The sequence below is a fragment of the Histomonas meleagridis genome, assembly GCF_020186115.1.
Source record: "Histomonas meleagridis strain 2922-C6/04-10x chromosome Unknown contig_199, whole genome shotgun sequence".
NCBI lineage: Eukaryota > Parabasalia > Tritrichomonadida > Dientamoebidae > Histomonas > Histomonas meleagridis.
The window spans coordinates 109,713-124,972 of record NW_027150804.1 but is presented as its reverse complement, the minus strand read 5'-3'; the positions used below and the strand labels follow the sequence as shown (position 1 = coordinate 124,972).

The following is a 15,260-nucleotide window of genomic DNA, read 5'->3' as shown; positions in this document are numbered from 1 at the left end:
TGATTCGTAGTATATTTATAATTTATGTAGTCAATAACATATTGAAGAAAACGTGTTGTATCTTGTGTAAGATCATCTAATAATTTTTGTTGAATTAAGTCATTAAAATTATTGATGATAACTGAAGATACTGTTGAAATAATATGATTATGTAAAATTATTGAAACAATTTTGGAATATTTTTTATCTTTCGATAATTCATTGATAAAAGATAATGAATCTTTACCCAAAATTGATTTATGAATTTGAGATGAATCACATAGAAACAACATTATCAAAGCAATTTTGTTTTTATACCGAATATATTGAAGTACTTCACTATTTTGTATTTTTTTCTTTAAATCATCTGATGTTTTACGGAGAAAATTAAGAAGATAATTATATATATTTATATTATTCATTCGAATTACATATTGAATCAAAACATTCATAATATAAAAGAAATTAATTTCTTTATCAATTTCAATGTTTTCTTCAGTTTGATATAAATAAAAATTAGGATCAACAGAAAACATTAAACAATTTACAAAATCATATAGCACATTATTTTTTTGAAGTTCTTTAATAAGTTTTTCGAATAAATTTATATTCTTAATATTATTTATAAAAGATCTGAGGAAGAAAGATATTCTTCTTTGGAAATCTATGTTTTTGTCTCCTAATAACATAATTTTCTTAAGCATTGATACATCGAATAAATAATTATAAAGAATTTCATTAAATTTCACATTATTCTCTAATTTTGTATTCATTAGTTCATTAAGTCTTCTACGTGAATAATCATATTTAAGTAAATTAAGGAAGAACATATTATTAATTTTTCCAGAAGGAATTTGGATTTTGCTATGTTTTATATTTGTAACATGAAAATGTGTTACGTGATATGGCTTAAATTCTTTTAATGAATCTATTTCATATCCATATAATATCATCTCTTTTACAAAAGCATCATCTATTTTTTGTTCAATATATTCATCATTTATATTTTTATCAAATAATTTTATTGTTTTCATATTTGGTTTTTTTACATTTTTCCACTCACTTAAATTCAAAGAATTTATCTTTGATTGATCTTGAGAGCATGGAACATTAGTTTGTTCTATTCTTGGTTCAATATCTAATGAAAGTATTTTTTGAAAATCTTTTGGTGGAATCATTTTTGTTCGAATTGATTCATTCACTATTTTCGTCCAATTTAAATATGCTTTTTCGTATTCATTGAAATCTTTATAAATAAATGGATAAGGTTCATGAAGTATCATTTGATCTTGCCATTGTGGATTTGATGTTAAAAATTCTTTATTAAAAAGTTCTGTTTTCCTTTCTTTTTCTGGAAGTGGTTCATCTGGGTTTATAGTATCATTGCGTAATAAAACATCAATTAATTTAAGATAATTTATTGGAGAAATAGGAAATATATCAGTTCTACTACTTCTTAACCTTGAACATATATGCATTTCTTTTTTACTTAATATCGTTGGTTTCTGTGGAAAATAGTATTCACCAGAAATTGGAATAGGAAGAACAAGAGATGAAAATTGAACATATCTAAATTCATAATACCAATTTATAAGAGAAGTGGAATAAAGTTGAAAATTTTCATAACTTTGAGGTGATGGAAACAATATCATATTTTTCTTTACAGAATTTCTTGCATTTCTTTGAGTTGTAATGAAGGGAATATAGGAATAAAATTTATCATAAATTTTGTCATTAGGTCCAACCCAAATAGGCTTTTTTTGGTATCCTATTGTACTTTCTTGAATTTCTTTTTTTTCTATTGTTACTTTTTTTCCTTGCGTGAATGTTTTATTTCCTTTAAACATCTCTTTTTTCTTCTTTAAATTCTCTTTTGAAAAATGGTTTTTTGTGATTATTTTTATTTAGTTTTTATGTATCGTAACATTTAAATATTTATACAAACATTATTTCCATGAGAAAAATATTACACACATGTTTTATCACATGAAACAAAATAAACATAATTACCAAAAAATAATACATTCTTTATATTCATCCATAGCGAAAAGGAGATAATTCTTAAAAAAAATTGCTGATTGATGATAAAATTTATTTATATATGGGAAATTACAATGTTATATCCAAAGGTTGTCATGCTGTTTAAGGGTTATGAATCAAACCTTTTTTAATTGTAAATATTTTGTAATTTTTAGTAAAATTATTTTTTCAATAAAAAGGTAAACATAGCAAATAAGAAAGCTTAAATAAAATTTTGGGGGTTTGAGTTTTTATGAAATTTTATAATTATTTATTCGATGTATTTTTTATTTACAAAGACGTTTAGGATGTTTCGATGTTAAACCACTTCAAATACATGAACCTACCAATTCTGGGAAATTACATCGAGATTGAAGGGATATCCTTTTGATTGTTCATTAAAATTTATATCTTCTTATTAATAAGAACCAATTGGTTTCTATATTTGAAAATGCATTTTTAACATAACATGTTTATTTGAAATATTTTCAAATATAAATATATAATGGAAAATGCAATTGGCACTGTCCTTACTTTGATCATATCTGTTTTTTTGACAATTTTACAAGGTTTCTACCAGTTTTGACTTTTAAAAAACGTTTATTGTGGTGATAGAACCCAGATAATGTAAATTTGTCAAAAAGTAGATGAATGTCAAAAAAGTTTACGTTCCAAAATTAGCCTCTTGATTTTTACGGTTTAATTCAATTTTGCAAACAACTGTATGGCTTTTCAGTATGTGAAGTGATTTTCTGAGTTTCAAAATGATTGTTCTGTTTCTCGAATATGTTTTATGCGAAAAAATAATGTTTTCAACAGCAATGGGAAAGGAAATATTATTCGAACTTTCAAAACATAAAAGAATCAATTCTGATCAAAATACATTTGCATATGTTTATTTCCCTGAAGTACCAAATCATAAGCAACTAAGAGCACATGGAATTGATCTTACACCGAACAAAATGCTATACAAGAATGTTTATAAGCTTTTCATAGATTCATTTCAATTTGCTTATCTTGAATCATTGAATGCTTTGATAAATTCAGTTCAACCAACTAATAAGATCATTAATCCTATGCAGATTAAAACTGCATCGCGATTAATTGCTCATGGATTAAATGATAATATACAATTCATAGAAGAAAAGCTCTTCAAAATTATAACTAAATCTGCAGAATTTATAATTATTGAAACTATTCAACATGAAGAGTCAGCAGAAAATTTAAGTTATCTTAATGAAATTGAGTTTATCAGTAAATATACGCCTCCAAATGCAGCAAACAATATTGGATCAGGTTTCATGCAAAAAAACTCAAAAAACATTTCTATAGATTCACTTGGGAATCCAACCATTGAAAGAAATTTAGAATCCAGAGGCATCACTGGCACGGGTCAAGTTATAACATTTGTAGACACACCTCTTGATTATCACCATGCCATGTTCAATTATCCAAATGTTGATAGTAAGTTTAACGAAATTTTAACCAATCATTTGAAAATTTGTTTTTTATTAAAATGTATATAACACTGAAAGTAATTTGTATGAAAATATGATTTAAGAAGAACATGGAACGCACGTTGCAGGTACATTATAAGGAAAAGCGCAAAATTCGAATAGTAAAATTAGTAGTTACAATGGTGTAGCTCCTGATTCCAAACTCATGTACTTAGGCTATGATTCTACCAGCATTTATTTATTTAATCCACCCTTACTTGACGATATTTTAATTAAAGGTAATGCACGAATTTTCTCTAATTCATGGGGAGATAAAATAGACAATCCAGGATGGCGGTATTACTTTGATAGCGCTGTTTATAATTTGTCATCAGGTGAAAATTGTTTGTATGTATTTTGTGCAGGAAATGAAGGTTTAATATCTCCATATTATTCACTTATGAACCAGGAACATGTAAAAATATTCTTACAGTTGCATGGTCAGAAAGATAATCTGATTATCAAGGGTTCAAAATATCAGTAATATCGAATGGTAATGAAATTCCTCTTTATTATCCTTCTGATTCACCATCAACAGATTTATATAGAATTGCTGATACAATATATAAATTTCATTATCAATACGAAATAAAATACCATAAAAAATAGTGATGAATCAATAAACTTACCATTTGGTAAGAAAATAAACATATATAAATGTAAAAATATTATAAATACTGATATTTTGAAAATACGTATATATTAAATTTAATGGTGTTTTATAGTAAAAATATTTAAAAGTTTCATGAACGTTTTCAAAATTTTAAATCTAAAATTCCAAGGATCACCAGTTCCATGAAGGCCGTTTAGTGCATTTGGTGTTGCTTTCGTTGAGTTTCTCCTATAGCCATGAAGTTACTCATAAACAAGTATTAAAGTTTTGGGAGAGTTGTATTCCAGTTAAAATTTAAAAATAATATTTTTTTATTGGATTTTTATCAAAAATTATTTCATTTTCATTCTTTGAAAATTTGAAATCCCTTCTGCAACCATATGAACCTAAATATTTTGAAGAATTTTTAATAAAATTATTTTGACTATAAACATACTCATTTAAAATTAAACAAAAAACCAACTTCAATTCCTGTGAACAGCAGCTGGAATTCACACCACTTTTGATCATAAGCTACTCAAAATATCGAAACCGTTGTGAGGGGATTCGATGAATTATAACCGTTTTCCGTAAGAACCTCCAAATTAACACAGAAATTAAACGCGAGGTAAAGTATTTAATTACACTTTTTGAAATATTTATTTAATATGGCCATTTGTTTCACAAAAAGTTTCAAAGCCGAAGGGATCAATTTTATATGAGGCTCAACATAGAGAACACTCTCATTCAAGATAATCTTTACCCATTAGCTGGCTACCGTGAAAAAGACGTTGAAAGCAAGTTTGTTTCTGTTATGAAACCAATTGAACAAGATGTTTTGCAAATTGAATCAGCACTTCTTCTTCATAACATTCCTTTATATGCTGCATTAGCTGCTGGTTTCTTCTTCTATTTCCTTGTCGCTTATCTTCTTTCTAAGACAACATTCCCATCACTTGTTTCTGCTGTAATCCTTGTTCCAACGTTCCATCTTTTCTACTGCTTAGGTGGCATGAATCTCCTCCGTAAGCTTTACCTCAAAACTCTCCCAGAACTTGCAAATGATAACAAGAGGCGTGTTCGTAGTCTTGAAGAAATTGTTTCATACATTGCTCAACCAATGAAATGGGGCTGGAGGCTTGCATTCTTTGTTTACCGTACATTCCTTTGTCCAAACGTTGTTGACACATCAGCTCTCATCATTGCCACAATAATTCTTGGATACATTTTCAAGTTAATCAACTTCTTCCTTTTGATGCTCATCATTGTTGTCCTCATCCTTGTCCTCCCAGCTGTCTTTACAATGACTCCTGCCGGCGATTTCCTCGAAAAGTACATCAATGATCTCAAGGCTAAAAAGTCCGAAAAGAAGGAAGAACCAAAGGCTGAAGAAAAGAAAGAAGAGCCAAAGGCTGAGGAAAAGAAGGAAGAACCAAAGTCTGAGGAAAAGAAAGAAGAAGAGCCAAAGGCTGAGGAAAATAATGAAGAGCAAAAGCCTGAAGAAGAACACAAAGAAGAAAATCAATAAATAACACTTACTTTACATTTTGTTGTTTGCCCGCGTTGGGATCAATAACTTTGTGCAAAGTCCTCAAACAAAGTTCGTCCGCAATGAGGTGAATGCACAAGATATCGGCTGACTGGAGATCAGAAAGTTCGAGATTGAACATATCGTTAAGATCTGGTAGTGAAATCCGTGGCCCATTTTTGGTAAGACGCCATATGTTTTGTATTAGAAAAGCGGATCTGTGTTTTTTGATCTGTTGAAGTAATAATCGTTTAGTTAAATTTCCCCATTTATCCCTTAGCTTAGATTGTATACTTGGTGGTTGAACAGGTTCAATAGAAACTCCTTCATATTTGCAAATGGAATTCCCAAACATTTTGAAAAAACGAATATCATCATTAATTTGCGTGTTAATTTTGGAGAGGGTTTGTTTTATGTCTGTTAACTCTGCTTTGTTAATTTTTATTTTTTGTTTGGAATTGATATTCTTTTCAGCAGAGTGTTCGTTCCCGCTCATATTCTTAAGGACGTTTAACCTGATGACCGTTAATTCGCTTTTCATTTGGCCAAAACAAAACAACTCAAGGAAATCATTTTTCCAAGTAAGCATTTAATGAAGAACGAAAACATAATTGTTCAAAAAAGAAAATAAAGAGAAAATGAAAAGATTAAAAAACATTTACAGTGATTAAAAGAAGGAAACAAGCTCTTTGCCTTTGTCACAGAACTGTAGGATTTCGCTAAGTGAAGTTGGCTTTAATTGCTTTTTATCTTCCTCTGAATCATCATCATCTTCAATTGGTTCAAAATCACATGTCAAACCAAAATCAATTGGGTTTTCTACAGCTTCGAATGTTTCATTCGGTGATACACCACTTAGCGGCTCGAACATATCGGATGTAGATCTTACTGATGATAAAGGTTCGAACATATCGTCTGATTTAACGCGGCCAATAGAAAGGTCGTAAGTTCCTCTTCGAGGAGTGGAGCCAATATGAAAAGGCTGAGAGATAGGTTCAAATTCAATCGAATTCTGAGATCCGCAACGTTCCGATTGGATACTAATTGCTTCAAACTCAACGTTGGGTTGCTTAGAAACAATGCTTGGCTCAGATGAAAACTGTATTAAATCAACAATTTCGGAATTATTATTTTCCTTAACATTTTCTTTAGGAACATCTATAGGTTCGTCATGGTACACAAGTTCATTTGGTTCATGAGCTTTTAACATAAATTCAGATGAAAAATGCAAATCTTCAATTTCAAAAAATTCTTTGGATGATGAGGTAACAATATCGTTTTGAGCGCCCCAATCTATTGGGTCATCATCGTGAGTGTTGATTCCGTTATTAATAGGAAATTCTTTGAATGAGATGGTTGGATTTGTAATAAGGTTTTCAAGATTAATTAGCTCTGGTTTAATCAAAGGTTCTTTTCTCAGTAAATACATTGTTATAGAATTAGCTAGTACGTGTATTTTGTTTCGATGTTTGACTTTTACATTTCCAAAATCAAGTAAATCCAATGAACTTATTTCAGGTATGAACGACTGAAACCTCGGTAAAAAGTCATCGTTGGCAATTTCAAGTAAACAATATATAATTTTTAAACACCTATAAATAACCGAGCTATTATCTGCAAAATGATCTAACGTATTAATCAATGTTGTTGCAACCAAATCTTTTTGCTCTGATGATTTTAATCCCTTTAGAAGAGCATGAAATGATTCATGATTTTTTTTCTTATTTGAGATGTCATTGATTGCCTTCTTAACAAGGCATAAGACGTGACTATTATTAGATGATTTATCTTCTTTTTTTGAGGATTTATGGAGTGTCTTCATTTGTTGAAGAAAATTTATGAGCGGTTATGCACACAAATGAATTTGTCAGGCTCCATTGAATTATCTCTGAAAAAATGTTTTAATGTTCACAAATAAGAATAAACACTTTTTCAATTCTGGACCAGGCTGACAGGTGGCCCCACGAGCGAACAAAGCCAAACAAAGTCCACTTCAAATTAATATTTTTTTAAATAATTAACATTTAATTTGTTGGCTTTAATGAACGTTTGTTGTTAAAAATACAAATTAAGTTTTTTGATAAAATAATTTATACAAAAAATGGATGTGACAATGCTAACTTTGCAGTTGGCCTTCGTTTAGGATCCAAAGAAAGACATTGTTTCATAAGATCAATTAAATTGGCATCATTTAAATTCGGATTTTTTGTCTTAAATTCAGATTCTAAATTTGCTACTGGCTCAGACGGGCAGTCAGCCAACGAGCTTGGTGCTTTTAGGTTGAGGTTATTAGCTAATTCTTCAATTGAACGCCTTCCATAAAATCTTGACATCAAACAAATGGATTCTCGACTCGATCGAGCCTTCCACGGGATGCTCCCGTTTGTAAGGAAGTGAAGAATAAGAATTCCAATCGCCCAAATATCACAAAGTGATTTGTAATTTCTGTATCCAAGAAGCATTTCAGGTGATCTAGAAGAACGAGAGCCTGCCTTTGATGTAAGGGAATCGCTTATAAATGCTCCTGATCCCCAATCAATTAAAAAAACATCAGAAAAATCTGATTTTACCAAAATGTTCCCTATTTTTACATCTCTATGAACTATGCCATGCTTGTGAGCTTCAGAAAGAGCTTCAAGTGTGCACCTAAGTATTGTACGTATTTGAGGAAGAGTGATGGTTTCGAAATAATTATTGATTGGAATAGTATCGACAAATTCAAATACCATAATTGTTTGTGGTTCGTAAAATACATTGAGTAGAGTTGGGATATGAGGGATGTTTCTCAATTCTTCGTTAATCTCAATTTCGTTACTTATATATCTTGGTGATCCCCTTTCAATAACTTTGATCGCTGCTTTATCATTTTTATAAAAACCTTCGTAAACATGTGAAAAATTTCCATGACCAATAATCTTTCCAAATTTGAGATCAGGAATATTTGGTCTTTCTTTTAATATTTTTCTTTGTTCAAAAGGATCTTGTCCAGGGATTTTATCATATTCAGCGTGTTTCTGGAAGGGAGAATATTTTTTTGGTTCCATTATAAAAATAGTTTCGTTCCGACCAAATAAACATTCAAACACCGAAATTCCATCATGAACGTAGTTTATGGTGATAATATTATTACTAATATATGTGTACCAGCAATGAAGATAATAAGACCCTTTGTACAAAAATTAATAAACTTTAATGAAACCTAAAAATATTATTAAATTAATTTGTTAACAAATTAATCTTAGAGATTTTTGCTTTGTAAAAAAGCGCTGCATTGTGTACAATACAGTAATGTCATTTAAAGATTTGTAATAATATGGTTCCATTCACACAGCAATTGTTTCAATAATCGTTACGCAAAAAGTGTTGTTTTACTTATGAATGAATCAAGATGAGCTTCAGACAATTTATAGATAATGGTTCTCACGTGCATAGCAGGTTTTGTCGGCGAAGAAATGCCAAGCACAGTTTTACCTTCTGTTGTTGGGAAATATAAGTATGTCGGATATATTGGTCCTAGACGCCCTAAATATTTTGGCGATATAGCATTAGCTAAGGCAAGTACCTACAACCTTAAACGTCCAATTGAACACGGTATTGTTACCAACTGGGACGATATGGAAAAGATCTGGCATCACATCTTTTACAACGAATTAGGTGTTGATCCAGCTGAACACCCAGTTCTTCTTACAGAAGCCCCAATGAACCCAAAGGCTAAACGCGAAAAGATGATCCAAATCCAATTTGAAACATTCAATGTTCCAGCATTTTATGTTGGCACCCAAGCCGTTCTTTCCCTTTACTCATCAAGATGTACTACTGGCATTGTTTTAGATGTAGGTGATGGTGTTACTCATTCAGTTCCAATTTACGAAGGTTATTCTTTTCCACACGCCACCAAGCGACTCTATCTTTCTGGCCGTGATCTTACAATGTATCTCCAAAAGATCCTTTACGAACGTGGTTACCTCTTCACAACATCCTCCGAAAAGGAAATTGTTCGTAAAATTAAAGAAAAGTACGCGTATGTTGCGCTTGACTTTGATGAAGAATTGAATAAAGCTTTAACGACATCCGAATGCAATATCACATACACACTTCCAGATGACAACGTCATCACAATTGGCAGTGAGCGCTTCAGATGTCCTGAACTTCTTTTTAAGCCACACTTCAATGGCTTCGAATTAGATGGCATTGACCAAACTCTGTTCGAGTCCATAATGGCATGTGGCACTGATGTTCGTAATGATCTCTGTGCTAACATTTTTCTCGCGGGAGGTAGTGCAGAGCTAAAAGGATTACCAGAGCGCATAGAGAGTGAATTGGATGATCTCGCATACAGAAAATGATGTTCAACGTCGTATCGATGATGCCAAAGTACGCAGTTTGGTTCGGTGGGTGCGCCCTCGCATCGCTTTCGACATTCCCTCAAATGCTTATATCAAGAAGCGAATACGATGAAGAAGGTTCAGCAATTGTCCGTTATAAGTGCTTCTAAATAATTTATATACGAAATTTCCCATTTGTTTATTATAACGAAATGTACTGTTCACCAAATTTGTCTTTATATCCATGAGATATTACTTAGTGCATGGAAAGGCAAATTTATGGATACTTCTTCTATATGTAAGTCATTTTTAAAAATGTATTACAGATAAAAATATATTTCACTGTATCGAAATGTTTTACGTCAAAAAAATATATAAAATGCTATGAAAAACTGTTTGCTTTCATACAATTACAACTACTTGAAAAAAATATATGATGATCCTTATACCAGAAGATATTTACCTCTAAACATATGAATGATTTTAATTTTTACAATTGCATCAAATTGAAAATTCCTTTAAATAATAGATTCTCCAAAAAAGCATTATCAGTAGGATACAGTGATATTAATTAACAGTGTATATACTTTTTTATAGGAAGTAATATCTTGTCAATTTCCACACTGCGCCTTTGTTTATATAATTTGACCTCAGCGAATGTTCTTTTGAACTTTCTCTCTTGAATACATTTCAAAATTAATTAAAATACTTTATTACGATTCTTCGTTTTCTGTCAATTTCAATGCTTCTTTAATCAATTGCATTGCATCTTCCAACATAATATCATTTCCCTTATATCTTATTGCCGATGGATCTTTGTAACCTTCCAAGAATTCCCAAACCATCAAATCCCTCATCAACCAAAGCATTCCGTTCAATGAGCCTTCGGGGTGTTCTCTTTTCGGGATGTTTGACGTGTTTCCGACAGAAGCAGTCAGCCCGGCCAAGTCGACGAGCATGTTTTCGACTTCGCTCGGGAAAATGTGTGTTACCATTGTCGGGTCAGGAACGCATTTGTCGTCGAGCCAAAAGTTGACTGCGCTTTCTTTGGAAAACGACATGTCGAAATCAACTGGAGCTAATAGTTGGTAACCTCCGTTTTGTCTTCGCGCATCAGACTCGGAAAGTATAATTAAATTGTCGCAATGTGCGTTGCAATGTTCTTCACTTTGCATGTGATCAACGTATGTTCCCCATAGAAAGCCAGTTCGATGAACAAGTGAAATGCATCGTCCAACTTCCCAACCAATTCGACCGAAAAGTTTTGCGAAAGTACGTACATCATCACTTAGAACATTATATATGTCTTCACTAGGAACAAATCCACAAGATTTTACATTATCTTGTGTGAGTGATGGAATTTCACCATATGAAAAATCTAGTTGTTTGTTCAAAATAAAGTTGGAAATGGCATTAAACTTAAGCTTGGATACACGAGAATATGTGCGATTGGTATCTGATGGAAGTTCGAAATTGTATAGAGACTTAACGGACTCCAGTGATTTCCCGACGGTTTTTTGATTGAATTTGATCGTCAGAAGCTTTTCAAGACCTGTGAGAAGATGTGATTCAAGACGACGGTCGCCATGCGTTAAAAATATTGCAGCACATTTGCTGATAGATGGTGTTGGATCGTTTTGAAGATTGTCATAAATCCAGAAGCCTAATGGATAATTTCCTGATAAGAGAGAAATTTTTTCAAATGTTTGACTGATCAAACGTGAGGCATACATTTCTGAGGAAGCATTGGTGGGAAAGGCTACACCACGAACTTCATGTACTTCGAGATCAGGAAAATGATCTGTTGTTGTTTCTAATGTGGTAAATCCTGGAAACGGTGTTGGATCTGATGTGATCCACATGCCACACCCTTTAACTCTTATGAGTATATCTCCATTGGGATCTGGATAATAATTTTCACCGTTTGGACCTTCAGCAATTGACCACTCACCTTGAGATGTGGAAGAGGCTACAATGCAACTACGTCTCCCACTCCGATAAGCTTCTGAATGAATTGGAGAATATGGAGATTCAATTTGTTTAAGAGGTGCACGAATTTGTGATTTTTTGGAGTCACAAGAGAACACAGGAGCAAGAGCTGGCATTACGGGAATGATTATATTAAGATTTTTAGCACCACCTGATAGTTTTGGTTTTAGAAGATCAGAAACAATATGTGCATTTTCTATAGATGCGTCAGGAGGAGGGAGGACATTAGAGGCTGGAACCCAAAATCCTGGTACTGGAACGATTGGTACTTTTTCGCAAGAATGAAACCTCAAACCTGGAAATTTTACTATGTTTGTTTGCATGTGATTGGCATCCCTAAAAACCGCTAAATAAATTAGAAGAACCGGTAAATAAATTTTTGGGGAATCGTTTTTTGCTACAGACAAACCCCTTCAATTTTAGTAGCAAAAAAATTGTGTAAAAAAGGCGGGGAATTCCCCGGGGGTTTTGAAAATGTGATATAAAAAAATTGTTCTGACCATTCATCAACAAATATTGAAGCAACAAATGTTGAATTCCCCGGGGTGTTATATATTCTCGTTTTTAATCTCAACTTTCAGTGCAGCTCATTAAATCATTTGGTTTCTCTCATTTGTGGTTTCGTACACCTAATTTATTAATATATATTTTATCATTTTATTCATCACATTTAGGCTTTCAAACATCTGTGATTCACTTAATCATTTTTTGTATTTTTGTCTATTTTGTTTAATTTTTTAATGTGTATTTTAAAATAGTTTTTGTGTTTTTAAATCTCTAGTTATATGTTTGTATTTGTTGTTTAACTTTCGAGGTTTATTACTTCAGTTTTTGAATATAAATCCGATGATTTTTCATTCATTTGATTCTATCGTTGGAAATCTGCATCCAGTTTATTAAAAATATCCTTATGCTAAAATGTACATTCTTTTTTCCCATCCAATATTATTTTGCTGTTATTCTTTCATCATATATGTGAATTTAAATAGATTATAATGTTTTATTTATTATTCATAAATCTTTGATTCTTTTTCTTTTTCAGCATATGATATTTATAAAATTTTTAATTAATTGCATTCACTAGAATTTGAAACTCAAAAAATGTGAAGAAATTCTAAAAATCAATAATTTATCTGGTTTTGTTCGCTTCTCAACGAAAGACGCTTATGATATCATAATTTTTTCATCAAAATCTGACGTTTTGCTCCATCTATTTTTTATCTAACAAATTTAATTACAGCGAAATGGTATCTAAATTATTTTTTTGCGACTAAAATTGACAAGGTTTGTCTGTAGCAAAAAACGATTGCCCTAAATTTTTACATATATAATATATTTGATTCAACTATTCATTTGACGAAAGGATTTGGATGTTTGGTCTGCGGTTGTGTATTTGATCCTTTATTTTAAAATTCCAAATTATTGAAATAAATTTTAAATAAAACAAATGAATGTATTTAACATTAATATCAATTTTTCTTTTTAATACGTATTCAACAAGTTCAATATATCCTGATCCAGATGAAAATACCAAAATATCATGGGGAATTGAATGATCTTTCAAAAAATATTCAACAAAAAAAAATATTTCCAATACTCGCTGCTTCATTAATAATATCATCATTTATTTTCATTCCTTCTTTAAGTAAAAATGAAATATTTCATAATTATGATATAAAATACAAAGCTTTCCGAATTCTTCTAAATTATTAATTTCTTTTAATTTATTATCATAAAAATACTTAAATATATCATTTTGATGAAACTCAATTGCTGCTTCATATGCATTGTTAAATGTTGAATGAATAATTTCCACCTGCAACTACATATTTATCTGTGTTATTTACTTTTGCATTATTTTTATAACATATTTTCTTTTAAAATACATAAAAATAAATCAACGTTATTATTTTTAAAAACAAAGAAATAATATATCATTTGAATGATAATTAAATCATAAGATCTAGAGAAATTTTCTTCACTCAAACTAAAAATTGTTTGATTGTAAACTTTTGAGGAAGTTCCTGAATGAAATTTATCGACACCTTTAATTTAGAATAAATGCAAAAACATCCTACTACAAAATCTTTTAACTTCTGAGATAATGAAACTTTCTTTTCATAAATTCGCTTGAAAAGAAAATGGGAACGTCTTTTGTACAAAACTTTCATTGGCATTTTTTGTCACAGAAATTATAATGTATCGCTCTTTCTTTTCATTAAATTGTCTTTTCCGCCACAGAAAATTTCAATCGATTTTTGTTAACAACCGTTGTCAAAATTTTGGAATAAATATTTATTCACACTATAATTAAAGTCAGTTTCATTCATTATCATCTTCTACCTTTGCACCAATAATATCTGTCACAACAAATTCCTTATCTCTTGAAAATCTATTCTGTTGATCTGTAAATAATCGAACATTATAATCATCGACATCCCACAAATTAATGTTAAGCGCACGAGATTCGAGACTCTGCTTATGCACTTGCACAAATCCATGTCGTGAGAAGTTTCCTTGCTTATGAAACAGCCCTCCTTGAACAGCATGTATTCCCAAAAGTTCAGCAAACCTTTGCGAATTAACTTTTATTATCGTTTGTCCGACCCATATTGCTCCAATGCATGGATATGCGTCTGGAAACATCTTTGTTATACATAACGCATTGTATAATTTGAAATCAAACCGTCGACTAATACCATTACGTCGCGTAAAATACATCTGTTGTAGGTCGCGGAGTGTACATATTTGTGGTGGCCATTCGTTCTTGGGTACAAATCCGAGTTCATGTCTATGTGTTAGATTATTATTGTAAAAATGTCGAAAATTTCCCTTAAAAAATTAAAGAAAAAATTCGACATATAAAAACATACGGTTTTATAATAGGGGCAAATGGTTGAAACCCAGAAAAAAATTGGAATGGAATCATTTGAAATCTTTGAAAAACAAATTGATTTGGTTGTGAAATTTGAATGGGTTGGGCCACTCCTCTTTGCATGATTTCTTCCGGCTTATTTTGATTTTGATTATTTTCTTTCGTTTCTGATTTTACAAATAATGATGGCATTTGATATTTGCGTAATTCTGGACATGTGGTAAATATATCGGGGAAATGGTTTATCTGTGGATTTTCGATTTTTGGAACAAAAGAAGATGAATTTAAATTTGATGGAGTAAATCCTTGGTGAACTTTCTGTGGAGGAAGAGGCATGTCACCTCCCAGAGACATAAAGCGCTTGGATTGAGCTGGTAATTCTTTGGGATGGCTGTTCATTAATGACCTCTCACCCATTCTGTCGGTTTTTTTCGTTTTTCTGAATATTCAACGGGGG

The 15,260-nt window shown here is 31.1% G+C and overlaps 6 protein-coding genes across 6 annotated transcripts; 2 read left to right on the top strand and 4 right to left on the bottom strand.

The window, feature by feature from the left end:
• Positions 1–4,804: 4,804 nt before the first annotated feature.
• GO595_002574 (uncharacterized protein) lies at positions 4,805–5,614 on the top strand (the record flags this gene model as incomplete). The annotated part of the gene is made up of 1 exon (XM_067915498.1): positions 4,805–5,614. The coding sequence occupies one exon, from the start codon at positions 4,805–4,807 to the stop codon at positions 5,612–5,614; it is 810 nt and encodes a 269-aa protein (XP_067777269.1).
• A 7-nt stretch (positions 5,615–5,621) lies between these two features.
• GO595_002573 (uncharacterized protein) lies at positions 5,622–5,969 on the bottom strand (the record flags this gene model as incomplete). The annotated part of the gene is made up of 1 exon (XM_067915497.1): positions 5,622–5,969. One exon carries the CDS (start codon positions 5,967–5,969, stop codon positions 5,622–5,624), a length of 348 nt encoding a protein of 115 aa, XP_067777268.1.
• A 312-nt stretch (positions 5,970–6,281) lies between these two features.
• On the bottom strand, positions 6,282–7,043 carry GO595_002572 (uncharacterized protein; the record flags this gene model as incomplete). The annotated part of the gene is made up of 1 exon (XM_067915496.1): positions 6,282–7,043. The coding sequence occupies one exon, from the start codon at positions 7,041–7,043 to the stop codon at positions 6,282–6,284; it is 762 nt and encodes a 253-aa protein (XP_067777267.1).
• A 661-nt stretch (positions 7,044–7,704) lies between these two features.
• On the bottom strand, positions 7,705–8,658 carry GO595_002571 (CMGC family protein kinase; the record flags this gene model as incomplete). The annotated part of the gene is made up of 1 exon (XM_067915495.1): positions 7,705–8,658. The coding sequence occupies one exon, from the start codon at positions 8,656–8,658 to the stop codon at positions 7,705–7,707; it is 954 nt and encodes a 317-aa protein (XP_067777266.1).
• Positions 8,659–9,027: 369 nt separating this feature from the next.
• GO595_002570 (actin) lies at positions 9,028–9,960 on the top strand (the record flags this gene model as incomplete). Its single annotated transcript, XM_067915494.1, has 1 exon — positions 9,028–9,960. The coding sequence occupies one exon, from the start codon at positions 9,028–9,030 to the stop codon at positions 9,958–9,960; it is 933 nt and encodes a 310-aa protein (XP_067777265.1).
• A 692-nt stretch (positions 9,961–10,652) lies between these two features.
• On the bottom strand, positions 10,653–12,251 carry GO595_002569 (Adenylyltransferase and sulfurtransferase MOCS3-1; the record flags this gene model as incomplete). The annotated part of the gene is made up of 1 exon (XM_067915493.1): positions 10,653–12,251. The coding sequence occupies one exon, from the start codon at positions 12,249–12,251 to the stop codon at positions 10,653–10,655; it is 1,599 nt and encodes a 532-aa protein (XP_067777264.1).
• Positions 12,252–15,260: the final 3,009 nt, after the last annotated feature.